The sequence below is a fragment of the Amblyomma mixtum genome, chromosome 3 (assembly GCF_055824585.1).
Source record: "Amblyomma mixtum isolate Tamu chromosome 3, ASM5582458v1, whole genome shotgun sequence".
NCBI lineage: Eukaryota > Metazoa > Arthropoda > Arachnida > Ixodida > Ixodidae > Amblyomma > Amblyomma mixtum.
This window is the reverse complement of record NC_143014.1, coordinates 416,671,246-416,691,741: the sequence shown is the minus strand read 5'-3', so window position 1 is coordinate 416,691,741 and position 20,496 is coordinate 416,671,246. Positions and strand designations below refer to the sequence as shown.

General features: G+C 45.6%; 1 protein-coding gene across 1 annotated transcript; it reads left to right on the top strand.

Annotated features, from left to right (window-relative positions):
- The first annotated feature begins 7,392 nt into the window (after window positions 1-7,392).
- Window positions 7,393-20,270, top strand: LOC149357761 (uncharacterized). Its single transcript, XM_089576663.1, has 8 exons — window positions 7,393-7,543; window positions 8,935-11,267; window positions 11,351-11,392; window positions 13,515-13,601; window positions 15,295-15,542; window positions 17,655-17,814; window positions 18,367-18,686; window positions 20,265-20,270. The coding sequence occupies exons 2-8, from the start codon at window positions 11,159-11,161 to the stop codon at window positions 20,268-20,270; spliced, it is 972 nt and encodes a 323-aa protein (XP_089432789.1). The 5' UTR covers window positions 7,393-7,543; window positions 8,935-11,158.
- The last annotated feature ends 226 nt before the right edge of the window (window positions 20,271-20,496 follow it).

Below are 20,496 nucleotides of genomic sequence, written 5' to 3'. Positions count from 1 at the left end.
AGGCGCACAACCACAGCGACAGCGCGTGGTGGGCCCCCGTTTCTCCACTGTCGTGACGTCATCGTGTCACGTGGCGTGACGTCATGTATCACGTGATTTGGAGGCGCACAACCACAGCGACGGCGCGAGGTGGGCCCCCGTTTCTCCACTGTCGTGACGTCATCGTGTCACGTGGTGTGACGTCATGTATCACGTGATTTGGAGGCGCACAACCACAGCGACGGCCCGAGGTGGGCCCCGTTTCTCTACTGTCGTGACGTCATCGTGTCACGTGGTGTGACGTCATGTATCACGTGATTTGGAGGCGCACAACCACGGTGAAGGGCTGAAGTGGTAGCTAAAGTAGTATGCTTCGCATAAAAGTTCATTACTTGACCCTGTTGCCTAGGGCGGGCTAAGGGATCTAGAACACTGTCCATTGTTAGCAGCACTAGGGAGGGCTTCTCCTCGCTTTCCCAAGCTTCAGCATACTTGCGGACTAATAAAAGACAAGAATAGTATTCAGAAGAGGCTTGCAAAAGGGGCAAAAGCTTCAGACGTTTTCTAAAAATCTTTGAGGACATCTGTACGGAAGAACAGCTGAACAAGGGCGATTGGTCGATAATATTGCTGGCAATCCTCCCATGATATGTGGCCTGCGTACTAGCGCGCCTAACTGACGAAGATGCCAACAACTATCTGAAAGCTAAAAGTGCACTATTCTGGTACATCAAAATTCGCGCAGAGGCTGATTTCAGATGCCATATTGACAGTCGGCAGCGTCCCCACTATAGCATCAGAGACAAACCTGGCAGCTGCGCTCGTTTGCCTGATGAGACGTCTGCTGCTCCGAAGGGCAACGATAGGACTGTTTTAGTCCTAAGAAGAAAGGCCACTTTGGCAGCGATGACAGATCATTTCGGTCGGAACCCTAGCAAAAAGAGCAAAACCCCGAAGGCTGGTATGGGTGCAAATTCTAGGAGAGAAGCAAGGTGCCAGAGGGCCATTTCAAGCCCACCGAACAATGTAGCCTCATCCCATAAGAGAGTAACGGTTGAGAATCCTGAGGAAAGTGTCGTTTTTTTTTCTCAGAAGAAGCTGAAAGAGGCTGTTGCTCTAAGTCGGCAAGATGGATTGGTGACACTAGAACGAGCCGTGTAGCTCTGCAGAAAGTAAAGTGCACACTAGTTCTTTAAAGCTCGCAGTATGCAGTAAGCCACTGGAAGCTTCAACTGATAATCTGGATTCAGGAGAGAAATCTGAATCAGAGCTGGAACAAATTGAAGAAGGGCTAAATGACGGTGTCATCAAACCGTAGAAAAACGAGCCAGCGGGCTCATAGAAAATCACAGTAGCAAATTATTTGCCAGAGTAGCCATCGCCTGGCACCGAGAGCGAGGCACAAGAGGATGGTTGGCGAGAAAAACATGGTTCATGACAAGCTGCAGGGCATCTGTAAACCAGCTTCTGAAGCTGTGGCGAAGGCTGCTAACTTGAATGGCACGAGCACTGCGGCAACTGCAGAAGGTCAGTTTCGAAAATGCGGCAGCGCGCAAGGAAAGCCGAACCCGACGGTTTCGTGAAAAAGAAAAACTTGCCGGTCCCGAAGTTCGTGATATCGAAGGCCCGCCGCGCGAAATGTAACTGCAGCTCAAGAACTAGAGGCGCGCAGGAGAGAGCAGCTGGGGCAGTTTGCGGATATCGGCCGCGCGCGAAGAAAGACAAACTAGACGGTTTCGCAGAAAAGAAAAAAAGGACAGCTCAAGAAGCCTACAAGTTTCAAGGCTGCCTTTCCATGTATCCGCCCGAAATTGTCACCGCGGAGCTCATCAATTTACTAGCGTCGCAATGAAAGCTAAGCTGATTGTAGGCGTGCCCAGGCAAAGCGAAAGTTGCCTGCGTCATTGTGTAGGCAATACGGGACCTCTGCAGGGTAGTTGAAACTTGCCGCGCGCTACCTAGAACCATGTACACCTACCGCGTGAATAAGCGCCGCCGATATTGAGAGGAAACATTTAACGGGGGGGGGGGGGGGGGATTTCCTCACCGATAGCAGGGTAAAGCCATTATCATCAATCCATCCAGAAGAGTACTCGCAGGCATTTCGTTCACACACGATCGGGCCCTCCTCTCACTCTCACCTTTCCAAACGATACTGAGGGTTGGAGACGTGCAGCCGGTTGTGGAACAAATCATGACCGCGACAGGCCTACACCTTTCGGCTTTTATCGGGTGTCGGCTGTTAAAGCTACTGCCGGGCCGCGATCGCGCAGGGCGCTGCTGAAGAACACCCTTTCGAGTCGCAACTCGTGACGTCAGCAGATTCCGGGAGTCAAAGTATCTGCTGTAGAATCATTCAGCTCCGTTCAGCTGCAACGACTTTGCGGCGTCTTCTTGCCGGAGGACGAGCTGTCATGATCAGGCACCGACTTCCAGCCTCAGTCACGATGTGCTGTCAGCTGTCAAAAACTGTCAGATATACGTCTGTTCGGTCTGTTTTGCTAGACTGCACAGCAAGGCGGACGTTTTGTGCGTAATATGGATCAACTGTCAGACCGTTAATTAACATAATTAACTTATGAACTTTTCATTTTTGAGATTAGGGACCAAAGTTATATTACGAAATTGATGGCCATCAACATCGAAGGTAAGCCCTGTTCTTAAATTCCCAAATCCCCAATCTGTTTTCTCTTAGGTTCACATGGAAGTTACCATGCAAGGTTTTAACAAGCCGTTAAAAATCTCGCGCGAGATCTTGTTGGTACCACGTGCAGCAAGTAAATGAACACTTTCCTATGCAAAGCCTCTCCCGCACTAGTAATCTACTCATCACGTGGCAACGCCGCGCCGTCATTGGATCACAAGGCCTGCTGCCGCACTGCCGCCGCGAAGGAATTCCAACTCGAGCCGCTCGATCCGCCACCGCCACTCGAAACAGGTATCCGCCCCGCGGCGGCGTGATCCGTAGGCGTGTTCGCTTGGATGTGAACGAGCGATTTAAACGCGATCTCACCGCATTAAGATTTGTCGGAAGGGAATTGGCTGCGCGTACAGCGCGCTTGCTGGGCTCCGGGACAGAAAGCTAGTGATAAAATGACGATTTCGATGGCGTCGCCGGATCCCTCCGCAGTGTGCCCTACAGGGATAGATTTCTCTCCAACAACACGCTCGACCACCGAACCCGCGAAGAAGCCTCTTTAAAATCGATTTTCTTCGTGACTCCGCGAGCGCTAATCGTGTGTTATCACCTTAAATAAGAGCCCAATTTCTGACGGCTATCTTCACTTCGTTTCGTTGGTGGCGGGATGTCCCATTGCTGTGCGCTATACTGCTCGTCTCATTAACAGCCTGATTACTTTTGCTACTGTAGACATTGCTGTAGACCTAATCAGTTATTTAACTATCTTATTCACATTGCTAATTACATTGTCCACTTCACCGGTTTCAGGCTACCTCCGTTGTTGAGAACACGCTCGATTTTCTCCATATTAAACTTTCTTATGTGGGTTACCTTTCGCTTATTGATTAGACTTGATAGCTCAGCCAGTTCTATTCTATTCTGTCTATTCTGCGGTTAGAGGCTTTCATCCTTTGGCATTTCTTAAGACCTTTCTGCTCCAGAGAGAGCTTTCCGGTATCCTGTCTAACCATCCTACAGTCTACTTCTACTGCGCACACCGTCATGATAGCTGTGGGATTTTCGTTCACTGATTGAGCATTAAGATCTTCGTACACGTTTAAAGCAGAATACCTGCTATGCAGCGAGATCCTTAATTCCTCTACTTTCCCTCTTACCGCTAACTCGCTGAAGGGCTTCCGCTTCGTTCGTTTTGTCCGTTCCCTCGTCAAGTATAGGCCTATTCGAGACCTCACCATCCCGTGGTCACTATAACGCACCATTCTGAGAACCTACACGTCCTGCAGGATGTCAAGGTGGGCGCACAGCAGAGAGTGTATTTTATTTTTAGACTCACTATTGCGGCTCTTCCACGTCCATTTCTTCTTCTCTCCTTTGCGGAAGAAGGTATTCATGACCTCTAAATTATTTCTCTCTGCAAACTCTACCAATAACTCCGACCTGCTAATCAGAACCTATGCCATAGTCGCCCACTGTCTGCTAACCAGCCTGATCTTTGCCAACTTTGACATTGAAGTCACCCATCAGTACAGTACTATGTTTCTACTTTGCTCGTTGCCGATTCCACGTCTTCATCGAAGTTTCCGGCGATCTAGTCATCATGGCTGGATGTAGGCACGTAGGCCTGCCCAAGCAGCACATGACATCGGTCCAATGTAGGATCTGAGTTGGCAAACGACAGCCCTGTGAAGGCCCCGCGTTGCCTCTGTTCTCCCAGCCTTGGCTCAGCCATTTTTAGAAGTTGGCGGTATTGGACCAGTTTCTCAGACGTTCTCCCAGCCTTGGCTCAGCCATTTTTAGAAGTTGGTAGTATTGGACCAATTTCTCGGACGTTTCACCCGCCTTGGCTCAGCCATTTTTAGAAGTTGGTAGTATTGGACCAATTTCTCGGACGTTTCACCCGCCTTGGCTCAGCCATTTTTAGAAGTTGGTAGTATTGGACCAATTTCTCGGACGTTTCACCCGCCTTGGCTCAGCCATTTTTAGAAGTTGGCAGTATTGGACCACTTTCTCGAATGTTTCCCCTGCATTGACTTTGCCATATTTAGAAGCTGGCCAATTCCTGCAACAGGCAACGCAACTTTGAAGTGCCGACTGCTATGGAGCATCATGCAGTTGCTATTGTGACTTCTTAGTTTTCTCAATTGCGGCGATAGGCGCGATATATATATATATATATAGCTCGCACATTGTTAATTATTTATAAGCATATATAGTTCGGGGCGTAGATAATGATATCTTCGTAAAAACCCGCATAACCTCCTGTGAGATTTTTTAAATCTCAGTTTTTTAAACTAAAATATGCAAAGTTGCATGCATGCATGCGATTATTTCCCCCTTTAAGGTTGTGGTCTTCGTTCTGTGTAAATGTAAAAAGTCCAGTCGTGCAATGAAAGAATGCGAGTCGGAGAAACATACATGCAGCACCGATTTTCAGGCCTGAATTTCAAAAACTATAAATAGCATTTTATAAAAATAACTTCTCGACTCTAACGTTAAATACGCTGTACCTTGATGTGCTTGGGCGTCGCAGTTAATGCGGTATACCTGCAGAACAGCACCAAAACATATATGCATGGCGCAACGTGTCGAGCACTCCATTAAAGCAGGAATGGGTAAACAATAACGTGCGTTTGCTCCATGATAGGACAGCGCTGACCATGCGCTTATATAAGAGATACATATAGCTTAAGAAAAAAACGTTACATCGTCTGCGGGAACTCGAATTGGAAGAATACGAAGGCATTGCGCCTCCACGGTACTCGTTCTCTCCCTTTGCCTCGTATGCAGCCCATATGAGTTATATGTGTCAGTATATGTGCCTCATATGAACACATATAGGCTTCATACGAGTTCATATGTGCCTCGTTTGACTCATATGGGCACCATATGAGCCATATGTGTCGACAAATGCGCCTCGTATCAGCACATATACTTCATACGAGTTCATGTGTGTCACAAATTAATGTGTCTCGTATGAACGCGTATAGGCTGCGTACGAGCTCATACGCGTCACAAATGTCACAGATGAACACATCTGCTGCATATATAGTAGTTCACGCGCTACGGAAAGGTGACTTGTATGGATTACATATGTGGCATACCTTAACTGACACGCGACACTCGTGCGTACACAAGAGCTCCGATATGCACCGTATCAGCTTACATCAATCTCGTGCGAAACACACAGCCGCTGATGAGTGCCTCTCATAGAGTGGGCCTTGCTGTTTGAAACACGCGGAAAAGAAGGGATGAACAAGCGATTAACAAGTGCCCAACCAACGCATAAAAAAAACTCTTGGCCTGTTTCAAATATTTTTCTCCTTGATTCTCTGCTTGTGCCCTCCTGTTGTAAACCGCGCCTATCCAAACAGTATGACGTTAGGCGTTTCCAATGTGCTTGGACAAACGTTCAGCCAGAAGGCAAATGTTGCCTTCTGGGCTTAGTTGAGCTAATAACGCCAGGTATTTTCATGCAAGAGCTCCGACTGTAGTTAACAATATGTGCGCAATGAGAGTACTACGATCAATGGTGCAGGCGCTGTGAAAATTAAAATACATACAAATATCAGATCTTTCAGTGCTTATCACAGAGCACATCAAGATCCACAATATCAGTGGAAGTGCAATCGGCTGTAGTTCAGCTCCTTATACCTTAAAAATAAACATTTGTCCTCGCACCTAACCGTCGAATTCTATAGTAGTGGGAAGCATAGCATAAGTCTTGTCATCGAAATGTAAACCAGTTTTTACCATGCCAGCAGTGGTGTAGTGGGTAGTGTAGTGAGCTGTAGATCTCTAGGTCGGTGGTTCGAATCCAGAACGGCGCGTAGTTTTTTTTTTTCGCGTCCGAATTTTTTTTTTTACTTTCTTTAGTTTACTAACTTCAATGGAAGCTATTTTATTGTTAATTGCCTTATAATTTCAACCGCAGCCCTTCCCTTTCCTTTCCTTTCCCAAAAATTGTAAACCAGACACATATGACACATACGAGGTATTCCATAATCATACGAGATATTCCATAATCTCGTATGAACCAGACACATATGACACATATATACGAGATTTTTCGATAGGGACGTATTAATCGCTATCGGTTAATCGTCTTCATATTGATTACGGTCATAGATTTCAATCACGCGTCTTCAGCGCGCACTTCGCTTCTGCGTCGCGTGGTTGCTTCGGACGGTAGCAAGAGTTGGGGGGTGCGTACGTCGACTGATGTTTCGGAGTGCGATCGTTTCCTGCCGCCTTGATCCAAGCTTGAAGACGTAGATGCGACCGGCCGTTGTGAAATACCGAGATCTTGCAAGATCTCACGGTATTCTTTTTCAACGATACGGTACTTGCGTTGCTTTGCATTCATGGCGAAATGCAGAAGCTTTGCGGTGAAAGACGAGGACCGCAACAGCCGCACAAAGGGACAGCAGACAGGCAGTACGACCAACACCTCCACACCACAAAAGAAAAACAAGCGCGAGCACTCGCGGCATGACTCGCGGGCAGGGTTGCCGTTGGGAACATTTTAAAAGGAGCCAAAACTTGAGCTGAAAGTAGTCAAAAGTAGCCATGCCATTCCATCTTAGCTGTCGCGTAAAATACGATGTTTTGCTCATTAATAAATTGAAGTGTAAAAAAATTGATAAAAATTATTCTTGGCGGTGTTGTCAACACTAAGCTTCAAAGAAATTTTCCGAAACTAAACGTGTGTTTATCCACCGCTTTACGCATAAACGTAGGCAACGTAGGCCATCCGCTCTCGCTCCCACGTGCGTTCCAAGCCAATCCCAATCCATAGCTTGTGGTCATTTCGTTTGGACGTTTGGCAGCAAAGCGCTCGCTTGTGAATTTTTATTTCTTCAAGCTTTTTGAAGTTTGGTGGCGGCACGCGTGAGTCACCGAGGGGAACCAGGAGGCACTGCTTGCGTAAGTATACATTCTGTCCTTTTTTCCCTTTCATGTTAGTTGTCAGCTAATATTTACTTGTGAACTTGTCAAGAGTGAGGACAATGAGCACGCCTCGTGTGTCGCCCCTTTATCTAACTTGTCTGTAGGCATCTGTCAGCAGTTGTCTTTTGATTAACTCAGCGGCGCATTGCAAGGTGTAACTGCGTGTAAGGGTTGGGGTAATATGAAGTAACACACACGTACACGAAGGGAAGCGCTTCTAAATGTCGTGTGTGTTTGTGTGTTCCTTCATCAGGGTGAACGCACTATCCCGGCAAATCTTGTTGGCGCATTGCTTCTGAGAGGGTTTGTTTCTCACGGCACATCGTACATTTATGTACGTGTATAGATATTATGATCATGATCGCAATGACAGTCGTCACGTGGTTACGGCGCTCGGCTGCTGACTCGAAATAGGCGGGTTCGATCCCGGCTGCGGCGGTCGAATTTCGATGGAGGCGAAATTCTAGAGGCCCGTGTACTGTGCGCGATATCGGTGCACTCTAAAGAACCCCAGGTGGTCGAAATTTCCGGAGCCGTTCTCTGCGGCGCCCCCCATGACCAACCAGTTGCCACGTGCGATGCAGTTGAGTGTTTTTCATCGCCAATTTTTGCTTTTGTGAGGCTAATCGCTTGGTTCAGGCATGCATGTCAGACGTCATAGAGTCGCAGCCTGCATGCCTTGTGCTTGATTGACAAATGCTTCCATGGCAGTGTTGACATTGTTGCGTTGCGAGTCTCCGTGCGATGAGAGAAATGTGACAAGAACAGGATGAATGAACACAATTCTTCTGTACTGCCAGAAGTAATGCTGCTCCTGCCAGTGATCGGTTACAGAAAAAAAATTGAGAGTACTTTTTATTTATGTGTGTCCCTTCCCGCTACTGAGAGCCTTGTATTACAAAGTCTAGATCAGTGTGACTCTACATATAGCGAGTGCTAGTTTCGAGCTCGCTAATTGAACGCGCTTGTTTTCTCTCTTCCTCATTTGGTCAATCTTGTGTTTTACTGGTTTCTTTTTTCATCACTATGCTCCTGGTAGACTGCACTCAGTTTGATGTTCAATGCAGTGAAGTTGCACGCCACTATTGCTGGCTGTTATTTGGTTCACATGACAGCAGGCACAGAAATATTGTTTAAATAAGTCCCAAATTGCAGGCGCTCGTGACACTTGTAACTCTCAACTCATGAAAGTTCAGAAGTGCGTTGCGAAGTAGAACGAGATGGTTGTAAGAGTACCTGTCAGTTGTCATGGTAGTGTGAAGTTTTCGGCACCCAAACAGGCAAGTGCCAGTAGAGTATGGCACAGACAGTGTCTGGTAAAAATCTTTGTTTCCCCATTAATCTTTTGTCGTGTTTCCTCTGTGCAGCATGTCAAAACCATTCGCTGTGGTGAAGTTTCCTCTTGAGGACGACTGCCTTGCAGTCATTCCTGTCGGATGGCTCACAGAGACAAAAGAAGAGTGCTACTGGCCTGTGGCCAGGAGCTCGGAGGTGACGCGGCTCGCAAAAGCTGAGGCCGAGCCAGCTCTCGGAGGGGAGTGGATGCGTTGCCCAGTGGTCGTCGTTACCACTTGCCATAAGTAGTCTTATTGCAGACATATTGATGGTAGCTTCATCAGCGATTGTAAAGGCCTCTTTGCTAGATTCTGTGAGTCTGCACCTCTGCATGGCTAAATTATGACTAAGAAGTCATGTTGATAGCCACCGCTTAGCCAGCTGTCAAAAAGAGGAGCAGAATGAACTGTTAGCTATTGCACTTGTAAGCTGATGAACTACTTCTGAAACTCATTAGTGCCTTGTTTTTGAAGACCTGTAGTTCCCAGAATTAGTGCTGCACTCAGTATGCTTAATAATATTTAGTACAGAAAGGTTTAGTATGGTAATTTTTTTTTTGCATTATGAAACATTTTTTGGCACACAAAAAGCACAGACAAGGAAAGAGCACACAATACAAATGCCAGACATCAATTGATGCTTTGCGTTGTGTGCTCTTTCCTCATCCATGTTTGTTGTGCACTGAGACAGTGTTTCATAATGCAAATTCAGAACCAACTCATCCAGCTGTTTACATTTAGTTCAGTTTGAATTGTTAGCCTGTCGCAGTGGCTGAGTGGTCCATGCTGCTGAGCCGAGGGCCCAGGTTACATCCTGTCTGTGGTGAAATGGAGCAGTGCAGAATGCGCTTGTGCTGTGTAATATCAGTGCATGTTAAACAACCCCATGTGGTCTAAATTAATCTGGAGTCTTCCGCTACGTCATTCTTCATAGCTTAAAGCTGTTAAATCCTAGAAACCAGAATCACACTTTTAATTGTAAATAAAACAATGCCTCTGCCACATGAGTGTTTCACAGGCTTTCAAACTGATAGTCTGTTGGCCTGAGTGTTGCTATACAGGCAGCTGAACGGGCATCAAGTCAGCAAAGCAGCCCTCGGACATATTTTGTAGTGACAATTCTGTTAAGTATGGATACGTGTTTAATTATGAGGAATTATGTGAGTTAGTTTTTGAAACCCATAGTTTGTACGAGATTTTGGTGCATGGTATTGAGGGTGCCTAAGACTGTATGCTGTTTGGGCAATTAAATATGTGCTCTCGAAAGTCTGCCAGTTTCCTTTCATAAGGTTTCTGATATAAACAGCAAGCTTCTTGTGGTAAGCGGCCGTGATGGTTAGCAGTCTATGGTTGAGGAAGGAAGGACCCGTGCTCTCACTGTAATGTAAGTTATCAATCGCTCGTACAGCTCTTTTTTGTAAAGTAAGTACTTTCACAAAATTGGTTGAGGTAGTCGTTCCCCAGATCAACAAACAATATTGTACATGCGAAAAGACTAGAGAGAAATAAATTTGTAGTTTGAATTTTCGAGGCAGTATTGTGCGAAATTTATTTAGGATACCAACAGAGCGAGCCATTTTAGTGCAAATGTAGTTTACACGATCTGTCCAGAGTAAATGTTCTTCAAAAATGACTCCAAGGAACATTGTAGAGCTGACACGAGTTATAGGAGCTTGCTCGAAGTGAATTTGGAAGTTGTTCGGAACTTCCTTATTTTTGGCTCTAAACAGTATGTACTTTGTTTTCCTGACATTAAGTTCTAACCTATTTGATTTTAACCAAACAGACAATTGGGATAACCAACTATTGGAGGCTGCTTGCAAAATATTACTATCTTGCCCTGAAAAAAATACGTTAGTATCGTCTGCATAGATTATAATGTTGTCTGCTGGATGAAGGTTGACGATATCATTAATATATAATAAGAACAACGTTGGTCCTAGAACGGAGCCCTGTGGCACACCAGACACAATCTGACCGATCCCAGATGAAATACCGTTAATGATAGTTGTTTGAGATCGGTTGTCAAGGTAGCTAGCAAATAAGGTTAAAGGAACGCCGCGTATTCCATAACACTGCATTTTTTCAAGCAATATCTTATGGTTAACCGAGTCAAACGCTTTCCTCATATCAAGGAATATGCCAACTGTTAGCAGTTTATTTTCTATGTTTTCAATTAGCTTTTCTTTGATTTCCAGTAAGGCGGCCTCAGTTGTTTTGTTTTTTTTTTAAATCCGTACTGTTGCTTGGAGATGACATGGTTTTTGTCGAGATATTGAGAATGTTTGCAGGATCCTACAAGAGCGCCGAAAAAAAGGTGTGGCGCTACGAGTTCACTTCAGCCCTAGAAAGCTCGGCAGTTTCTGGTAATTGAAATTCTCATATTTCTTTATTGATGAGAAATTATTTTGCATACTCAACAAGACGTTCATGTGCAATTCTTTTTTAGGAAATGAGGGCCACAACGATGTTGTACAGCTGCCGTCACCACGTAAGACATGAATTCTCATTTGTTAAGCCGCCGCGGTGGCTCAGTGGTTACGGCGCTCGGCTGCTGACCCGAAAGACGCGGGTTCGATCCCGGCCAAGGCGGTCGAATTTTGATGGAGGCGAAATTCTAGAGGCCCGTGTGCTGTGCGATGTCAGTGCACGTTGAAGAACCCCAGGTGGTCGAAATTTCCGGAGCCCTTCACTACGGCGTCCCTCATAGCCTGAGTCGCCTTTGGATGTTAACCGCCTTAAAACTAAAACAGCATTTCTCATTTCTATTTAATGTAAGGTCGACATTGTGTTAGTTTTGATTGGGGATTTATGGTAGTATGCTTGCAAAATCTGGGAAAAAAACTCCACCGTAGCTAATTGCACTTGCAGAGAAATGGAACGTGCTCAGACTTGGCATCAGCTTTTTACATTTGCCATGCTCTCAGATCAGCAGTGAATCTGCCAGTAACCATTTCGTGGCAAACTCTCTTACCCACGTTAACAGTACTGCGAACAGGTTTCTATTCACATGACATATATTCCGCTCTCTGTTTTTGGTTTCGCCATGACAGTTTCTTTTGTGTCCTTAAATGAACCGCATTTTCCAGTGTATAAGACGCACCCGCCATACATGCAGGCTGTAATTGAAAAAGTTGCTATATAAGACGCACCCTTATATAAGACGCACCCCAGTTTTCCCAGTTGGGCTAGTGAGGATCAATTAAACACGCTTGCGCGACCATCACGAAATTCACCGTACTTGTGAGAAATTCTTAAGCAACGCTAAGTGGTCGAAAAAGGCAACACTCACGTCATTCCTGCCCACGTTTTGGAAAAAAAGAAAGAAAAACGAAAAAACTCTCCCACATGTCCATAAGAACATTTTATTTCTACTTAAAACCTTTGAAGTCTTCACCTTCGGATGCGCTATCAAAAAGTTCACCCATTTCTGGTGGCAACGCGACTGAAATATTCTCTTCGCACTACGTACATGGAGCAAACAAAGTGGCAAAGGGTGGCTGAAAAAAGAACGCCGGCTTGTCCTGGCTTGTCTTGACAATGGCGAGAAGCGTGATTGTCGTCATCTTTTGGCATTTCACATTACTTTTGCTTGGGGCCTCCGAAACGGTGGTGTGTTTGTGATCCTGGAAGTCGTCATCCCCGTCGTTTCATGATAAAGTTCACCTAAAAAAAGTTGCGCACGGTGGTCCCCGTATTGAAGTATTAACCGTGTTACAACCGCTTCATTGCTAGTGATATTTTTTCGGTAAAAAAGGCTTGAACATGAACCTGAGTAATTTCTGAACTCTCTAAAAAAAACAAAAAATTCGCATATAAGACGCACCCTTGTATAGGACGCACCAGCAAGATTTTTGAAAAAAGCCGCGTCTTATACACCGGAAAATACGGTACCAATGCACCATGCTGGTGCATGAGAAATGTAATTATTGAAGTACTATAGACACATATTTAAAAAATTGAAAACTGATTTTTCAGGAAAGAAAGTGGTGCAGTAATTCTCTCGCATTTCGGTGGACATTCATAAGAGAAGGGATAAAGGAGGGAGTGTGAGAAGAAAGGAAGAAGGAGGTGCCATAGCGCCCTGGGATAATTTCAGCCGACTGGGGATCTTCAACGTGCACTGACATCGCACAGCACACGGGCACCTCTTGCGTTTCGCCTCCATCGAAACGCGCCGCCGCAGTCGGATCACAACGTTCTTTTATGTGTCATAGGTATCTGCATGATGTGACATTGTTTGTCACGTCAACTACTTGTCATGGAGGTGTCGGTTTTGATGGGTTTTGAATTATGAAGCCTTTGTACAGCCTGTGATTGAAACCAAATTAAAATATCTTTTCGGCCAAAGGAAGTGTTACTATTGCCTGGGGGGCATCTCTATATAACCAGGAATTTGTTTCTGAACTTCGTAATTTTGTGTCTATTGTGTTTTAAAAAGATCACCTGTATGCAAAACAGCCTGGCCATGCAACTGTTCTGTCCCTTCTCCAAAAATATCCTGAAGTAGCATTTCTGCATTCAATTAGGATAGAAATGTGACATTGTGGTTGTACACAGTAGTGTGTTCTGTACTTCCTGGATTGCCATCAATGACGCATGTTCATCTCCAGCCCCACTGAATCACGCTGGGGAGAGCGTGAACGAAAACAGTGCGCCACCCAGCAAGCTGGAGGGGTCGACAGCTGGGACTGTTGATGGTGAGATTTTCACTTTGTTTACTTTTGTGCAAAAAGAGAAATGCAAGCCAAACATGGGGACACAGTGAGAGGACAGAACAAATGCTGCTTGTCCCGTCTTTTCACTGTGTTCCTTTCTTTTAATTACACTCCTATTTTGTCTAGTATCAAGTGACACAACAAAATATAGAAGCTAGATCTGCTTTGCCTTAAAGAAAAACAGCAAATTTTAAATTTCTCATTGTACCTGCTGCTGCCGAGCAGCAGTCAACGGGCCCAGAAAGACCTAGAGAATATACTTATTCAGGAAGATATTTGCACGGAGTTCTCCTCAGTGGCTCTTGAAACTGTGCTAGGAGCACATTTCTAGTTTCAAACTATGTGCTTTGAAAGGGGTCACTCTGAAAATCATCACATGTATTTCTCAAAAACGATTGTATTGAACTGAAGTGGTACTGGAATTTACAACCTAGTACTTCCATTGCTTTCTCCTCTTGTGATTCATAGTGGAGTGGTTGTTGTGTGCCCTTCCCAAGAGCTGTATGTTGTGCTTTTGTTGGGTTCTTTTGGATCCTGGCATTTCTGTTGCCTCTCTCGGCCTACATCACCACCAGGAAGCCACTCCTGCGAATTGCACTCTACACAGTAGTCCCATGTTCTGTGCATTTGTTTCCTTACCAGCATAATTTGGTCGCTTGGTCGCGGTTGGTCAGCAAGGCCCATATTGTAATTTTTCATTGTCTTTCAAAGTATTTTAAAAGTTTACTGGTTGGAAGTCAATGCAGTGCCTTGGATGCAGCGAAATGTGCTGAAAAAAAATTAATTGAGCTATCACAAAGCTCCCTGCTGAAGGAGATAAGCAGCCAATAATAGTGGCATGCTCTGAAGGAGGACCTCTTGCTTAGGAAAGAACTGAACAGCCTAACTGCCTTGTGGAGCACATCAGCTGGCTCCTAGTCTTGTCTTGCCTGCAGCAAAATGGATGCGTGGTAAGAGATAAATGTGACCTTGTTTTATGTCTCAACGGTTTGGCACCTCCTGTGCCTAGCAAGAAACATTTGGTCCATCTCTTTGTTGCATTTCGCCTGTCAGCTAAGGGCTATAATTCCATAAGGGCTATCTTTGTTGCAGTTTTAATGCATTGATCCCTGCCAGCACTTGCAGTTAGAACAGATGTCTACCTCCAGCATTTTGGCCAATGTGGGTTTTGCCGTGAGCAATACTTTCCAAATGGTGCAATGCTATATTAAGGGCACAGGCCTGCTCTGCTTTCTCGCTTCTATTAGCACATGCTTCTCATGACACTGGAAGAATCCATTTGCGACTAACTGCTGCCATCTCTGCCATGGTGCAATAGCAGTGGAAATGCCCATGAAGCAATGTAAAAATTGGCGAAGCTCATAGACTGAGAAGTCCTTTACACAACAAGGCTGCAGGTTCTGTGCTAGCTATCACACATAGAGCAGCTCCATTTCACCTAGGGGTTTGTCAGTGCATGGTGACATTTATGGCATTTAAATTAGGCTAGCAAGGAATAGAACATGAATTAGAAGTGTCCTGGAGGATAAAAACTGGTGGAAGTTTAGGAGCATAGTACAGAGTGTGTTGCTGCCTACTGTTAGCCTCATACTGTTCTTTATTGTACCTCAGTGCGCAAATGATATTATTGCGCCCAGGTTAACCCTGCTCTCACTGAAATTGTTGATTGCTTCAGTTTCAGCTACCCTGCTGAAGCTGATGTGCCTGGTGCTGGAGGTCCGACAGCAGCAGCGCGACTTAATGCAGCGGTTACAAAGGCTGGAGGATCATGTGCTGCTGCGGTCGGACCGGCAGCTGGAGCAGAGGACTCGGCCAGTGTCCCCCTCGCCACCGCCTCCCACCCTTGCACTGCCCGCATTCTCCCCCGAGGAGTTGGACACTGTGGAAGCTGCCGTCCAGGACGACAGCGTGGCTGCTGGACTGGTGATTTAATGTTTCTGATAATTCGTGTCTGGAAAAAATGAATGCCTACTAACGATTTGCATGCATAATGTAATTGCGAGGTTTGTGAAGAAATCTTGAGCTCCAAGAGTGTTTGCATGCCGTGCTCTGTGAATAACATGCTCTTCATAGATATAATTCCTACTGTTGTGCTGGAGTGTGCTGTCACAGTGTGTTTTGTTAATGTAAATGTCTTGTTCATGAAAGTTGCTTGCTGATATACACACTGGCTGTTTCAGTGAACATTTTCAGGAATTCCTAAGAATAGGGAGTTCAAAATAGAAGAAATATTTGCAGGTACACACGCACAGTTATGCAGTAAATTATGTCCACCACTGCTGAGAGATCGTTCCTCCAAAAAAAAAAATTGTTTTCCCATATCGAACTTGCGCTTCTTTAGGAATTTTTGAGAGTGTTCACTGGAACGCCCTGTCGATTCCTTGTGTGGTGAGATTTACTGTTGGAAGCAAAAGTGGTACGCAATGCCCAGCCGGTAGCAGAGCTTGCAAAAACTGCATCACGTGTCGGGACAGCTGTTAGGGGACTCTCTTTATCTGCTCTTTGGCTCCTATCAATTTGTTGGGCTCAGTAGCAGTGCTGAACATGTGGTGCTCGCAATATTGCTTACGGCAAGTGCCAGTTGTCACATCATGTTTCAGCCACGCAATGCAAAGAAAATGCCACCTGCGAGACTGCTGTCGCATCAGAGCGTTTAGGCGAGAAGGAGCGCTAAACAGCAAACCAAGCTACTGATGCTGGTTCTGTGCGAAGCATTGCACCTGTCACATCTTGTAGTAGCTTGGTATTTGGCGGTGCAGTCACAGGCTTTTTTGGGGCAGTTGCTCTCAGATGGTGTCACTCAATGTCATTCGATGTAGTTTTCCAGAGCTCTGCCAGTGGCCGGTCGTTGCATAACAGACTTGGTTCCAACAAATTTTTTTTCTCAGTCAAATATTTCTGTGATTACATTATTGTTTTACATCGATCAACAGCAAAAAAAAATCCCCTATGCTTTTGTTGCCTGTGGCTGCCTTTCTTCGTAGGTGTCTCATAACGAGCCCCTCATTTTCCTTACATTTGTCATTTATTGTTGTGCTGTTTTAATTTAGTTCAGCAGTGGACTTTGTAGCTAACATTAAGGATGTTGTAAGGTCTGTTTTACAGGAAGCTGAGCTTTCGGTTAATATACTGTTGCATGAACTGCTGTGAACACAGCTGGAAGTTGGTCCTCTCTCAGTGCGTCTTTAATTTCGGCTAGGTTTCCCAAATAATGGGGCAGCTTTAACCCACCTCTTCCCTGTCTTTTGCTCACATTATGCACATTTCATTACTTAATCTGCTGCCAAAAACAAGCAACATCGTTTAATTAAATGTGGTTGCTAAGCACGCAGCTTTACTCAGGTGCTTGGGGATTTAAATAAGCGCCCTTTGTATAGCATTAATTAGACTGCTCAATTTCAGGGTAGTGAGCCCCGCCATGGTGGCTCAGTGGTTAGGGCACTCGACTGCTGAACCCAAAGACTCAGGTTCAAACCCAGCCGTGATGGCCAGTTTTCCATGGAGGCGAAAAGCAAGGCGCCCGTGTGCAGTGTGATGTCAGTGGCGCATGTTAAAGACCCCACGTGGTCGAAACTTCCGGAGCCCTCCACTATGGTGTCCCTCATCATAGCCTGAGTCACTTTGGAACTTTAAGTTCTACAAACCAAATCAATTTTAGCGTAACGGCTGTGCAGAGAAAACACATCCAGTACATAGATATCTGCAAAAAGCATTATAGTTATAATATAATAATGTCCAAGATGCAAAGCATAATGGGTAGGAGTTGGCCACCTTTGCTTAATCGCTAAAGTTTCCCTGCTCTTAGTAAACTGGGAAAAAAAAGAATGTCCATATTGGTGGTGGTGCTTTCTGCTGGTAGCAACTAGTCAAGCTATTGTATCATACAGAAATTATGCATTATGATTGTAGGTACTCGCATGGGCTGTTGACAGGTAGTCACACAATTGTCTTAGCTATTCGATTCTGCTAAACTAAATGAAATTATGATTGATGTTTGTGCCTAATAGCTTGTGCACCTGTGGTGTTTCTTTTCAGCGAAAGCAGCTGGTCCGCCTGGGGGGCAAGGGCCTGAGGGAGGTGGGCTCCAACATAATGACCGCCATCATGGGGGTGGCTGTACAGAGGATGTACAGCCTCCATGGCCGCAAGGGCAAGTGGTCATTTATTGCCCTGAAGTTATGCAAGGTGGCAACAGGTATGTTGTTGCAGTAGCTTTTAACTGAATTTTAAAAGATGAGTGGAAGAACATGCACCAGGTTCTGCTGCGCTTTGTTTTCTTTTCTTCTTTTCAGTTGATACTTTACCAGTTTTCTTTTTCATTACAGGTGAATATTTTGTTACTGTTTTTATGGGGGTAGTCATCTGCAGTTTTCTTCCATGTGCATCTGAAGATATATGAGTCAGCAGATGCCTTTCAAAGAAAGCCCTCCCACCAGTCACATCCATCTCTTGTCATGGATCGTAGTCGTGCCTTGTATCTGCCAGCCATTTGTGCTCCCATATGTTAGTAGTGCAAAGTGGTCGTCCGTGATGTCGCAGCAGCTTTATACAGTTGGTTAGAAGAGCTTTCAGGTGGATTTTCTCCTCAAGTTGTATTTGGATACTGTAGGCCTTTCATTTTGGCACGCACTTTGAGTTAACATGTACTTGTGGCCTTTTCTGTTTTCTCTGTTGCTGAAATAATCTTGATTTCTGTTAACGAGCAAAGTTTTTCTGCTGGCCTAAAATGAACGCTTATCTTATGCAGATGCCATCTGTGAGAAGACGGGGGCGGATGTGGTGGAAGCGCAGGGGTTTATTAGGAAGTGGTTGCCAGGTTCGGTGGACCGTGGCGGCGGACGCAAAAGGCGTTTTGCCGAAGCGTTTCTGCCAAGTACCGCTGCCGGCCTGGCAACCACTGCGAGCCCCTGTGCTTCAGCCCCCAGCACAGTGCCCTCCCTTCCCCAAGCGGCCCCCACCTCCCAGAAATCCTCCTCCCGCGCGGCCCTGGCTCCTTCCCAAGGTCCCGCCTCCTGCGCGGCCCTCGCTGCCTCGCAGGACTCGCGCAACCGCGCGTCCCCAGTCACGGTGCCTAATTATTTAATAAATTGTTTCTCAGTTGGATTCTTTCGTTGCCTCATTTTGTTGTGCATGTGTATAGAAGAGATGATTGCAGCTTTGCAATGCCAAAACCCATGGCTTTCCCAATGCGAACATTAACTGGAATGTGAATATTCGCTGAACTGGAAATGCAATGGCATAAACTTCGGGCAAGTGTTAGCAGAAAGGCTGAACAGTGGCCTAATTGTGGTATGTCAAGCCGGTGTTGGTAGAGCGGCTGAAAGTGGGTACAATAGCGGCATGAATGTCGGTTCAGTGTTGGTAGAGCGGCTGAACAGTGGTCTGATAGTGGCATGAATGTCGGCTCAGTGTTGGTAGAGTGGCTGAAAGTGGGTACAATAGCGGCGTGAATGTCGGTTCAGTGTTGGTAGAGCGGCTGAACAGTGGTCTGAGAGTGGCATGAATGTCGGTTCAGTGTTGGTAGAGCGGCTGAACAGTGGTCTGAGAGTGGCATGAATGTCGGTTCAGTGTTGGTAGAGCGGCTGAACAGTGGTCTGATAGTGGCATGAATGTCGGTTCAGTGTTGGTCCGAACATCAGGCCAAGGTTGGAAAAAGTAACTTTTTGCCCCAATGCCGACGTCGGTACGACTTTCGAGCCGGTTTTGACCAGCATTATGCCAGCGTCGGTCCATTGTTGGTGTGCTGCTTGGGTGTAGCACAACGACTTCGTAACGCTTACTATGATTAATTACGATAACTGCCACCCTGTTAATAGTATGACACTTGAAAAGAAAAATCGCGTTTTTTGGTAGATAGCGGACTGGGTTTATACACGAGGTTTAGATTCCAGGTGATCTCGAACATACTTCGAAGGCAGCGGAGTGTCGACGCCTCGCCTAACGTTTATTCTGACACCATTCAAACTTTCAACAATGAATGTGGAACCGACGTAAATACTGAGTCCTTTCGGGTGACAAATATAACATGGGACTGGGATTTCCGTGGTTCAACGCCATGTTTGTCTAAACAAGGAAAAAATTCTCTAAAATTGACATTTACACAACAATGCTACCCCACCTCACGATGTAAGGCTATCATCCTGTGCATCCACGCCAATTTACCCTTCAATGTATTCTGGATTGGTTAGATATGTTATTGTGCGTGTGCGTAAAATGTCTACTTCACCGTACGTCAGCACTTTCTTTCACAAGCTGCACACCAAGACCTTGCCAGTGAAGACACGGCTTCAGAAAAATGGGGCTTTTAGTTTAGTCGGTTAATTGCCGTCTCTGTGACGTTCCAAAGACAATTCAGCAGTGCTTAATTAATTGTAAAGATCCATAATTGTTTTCGAATGCCCTAAAGCGGAAGAAGCGGATTAGACTTTTCATAGTGCACGGTGCCTTACTGCTTTGCCACATGTTGACGAACCCCGAAAGATGTCCTAACTGGACTACACAGCTTATGGAAAACTCGCATGAAAAATTGGTATTGTAAATTAGTTGTTTCTACGAAATCTCATTTCAGCCAAATGATTGCTTCTCTTCAAGGACTCTATCTCCACACGAATTTCTAACCACAGTGCGCTTCCCTATTGGTGGCAGGAATAGCTTTGCCTTCTTACTATAGTGATTCGCTTCCTCAAAGTGCTTGGTTTTCGGGTGATTTTATACCGATAGCGGGAGTCCTTGTGAATAGGTCCTGTGCCCGGAACTTTGTATTACTGTAATAAATTGCACCGCAGCGGAGTGATCTAACGCTACACCCCACAGACAGTCTCAGATTGCTACCACAGCGTATTTTTAACGCGAGGGCATTAGTGGCCCGCATGTCGGA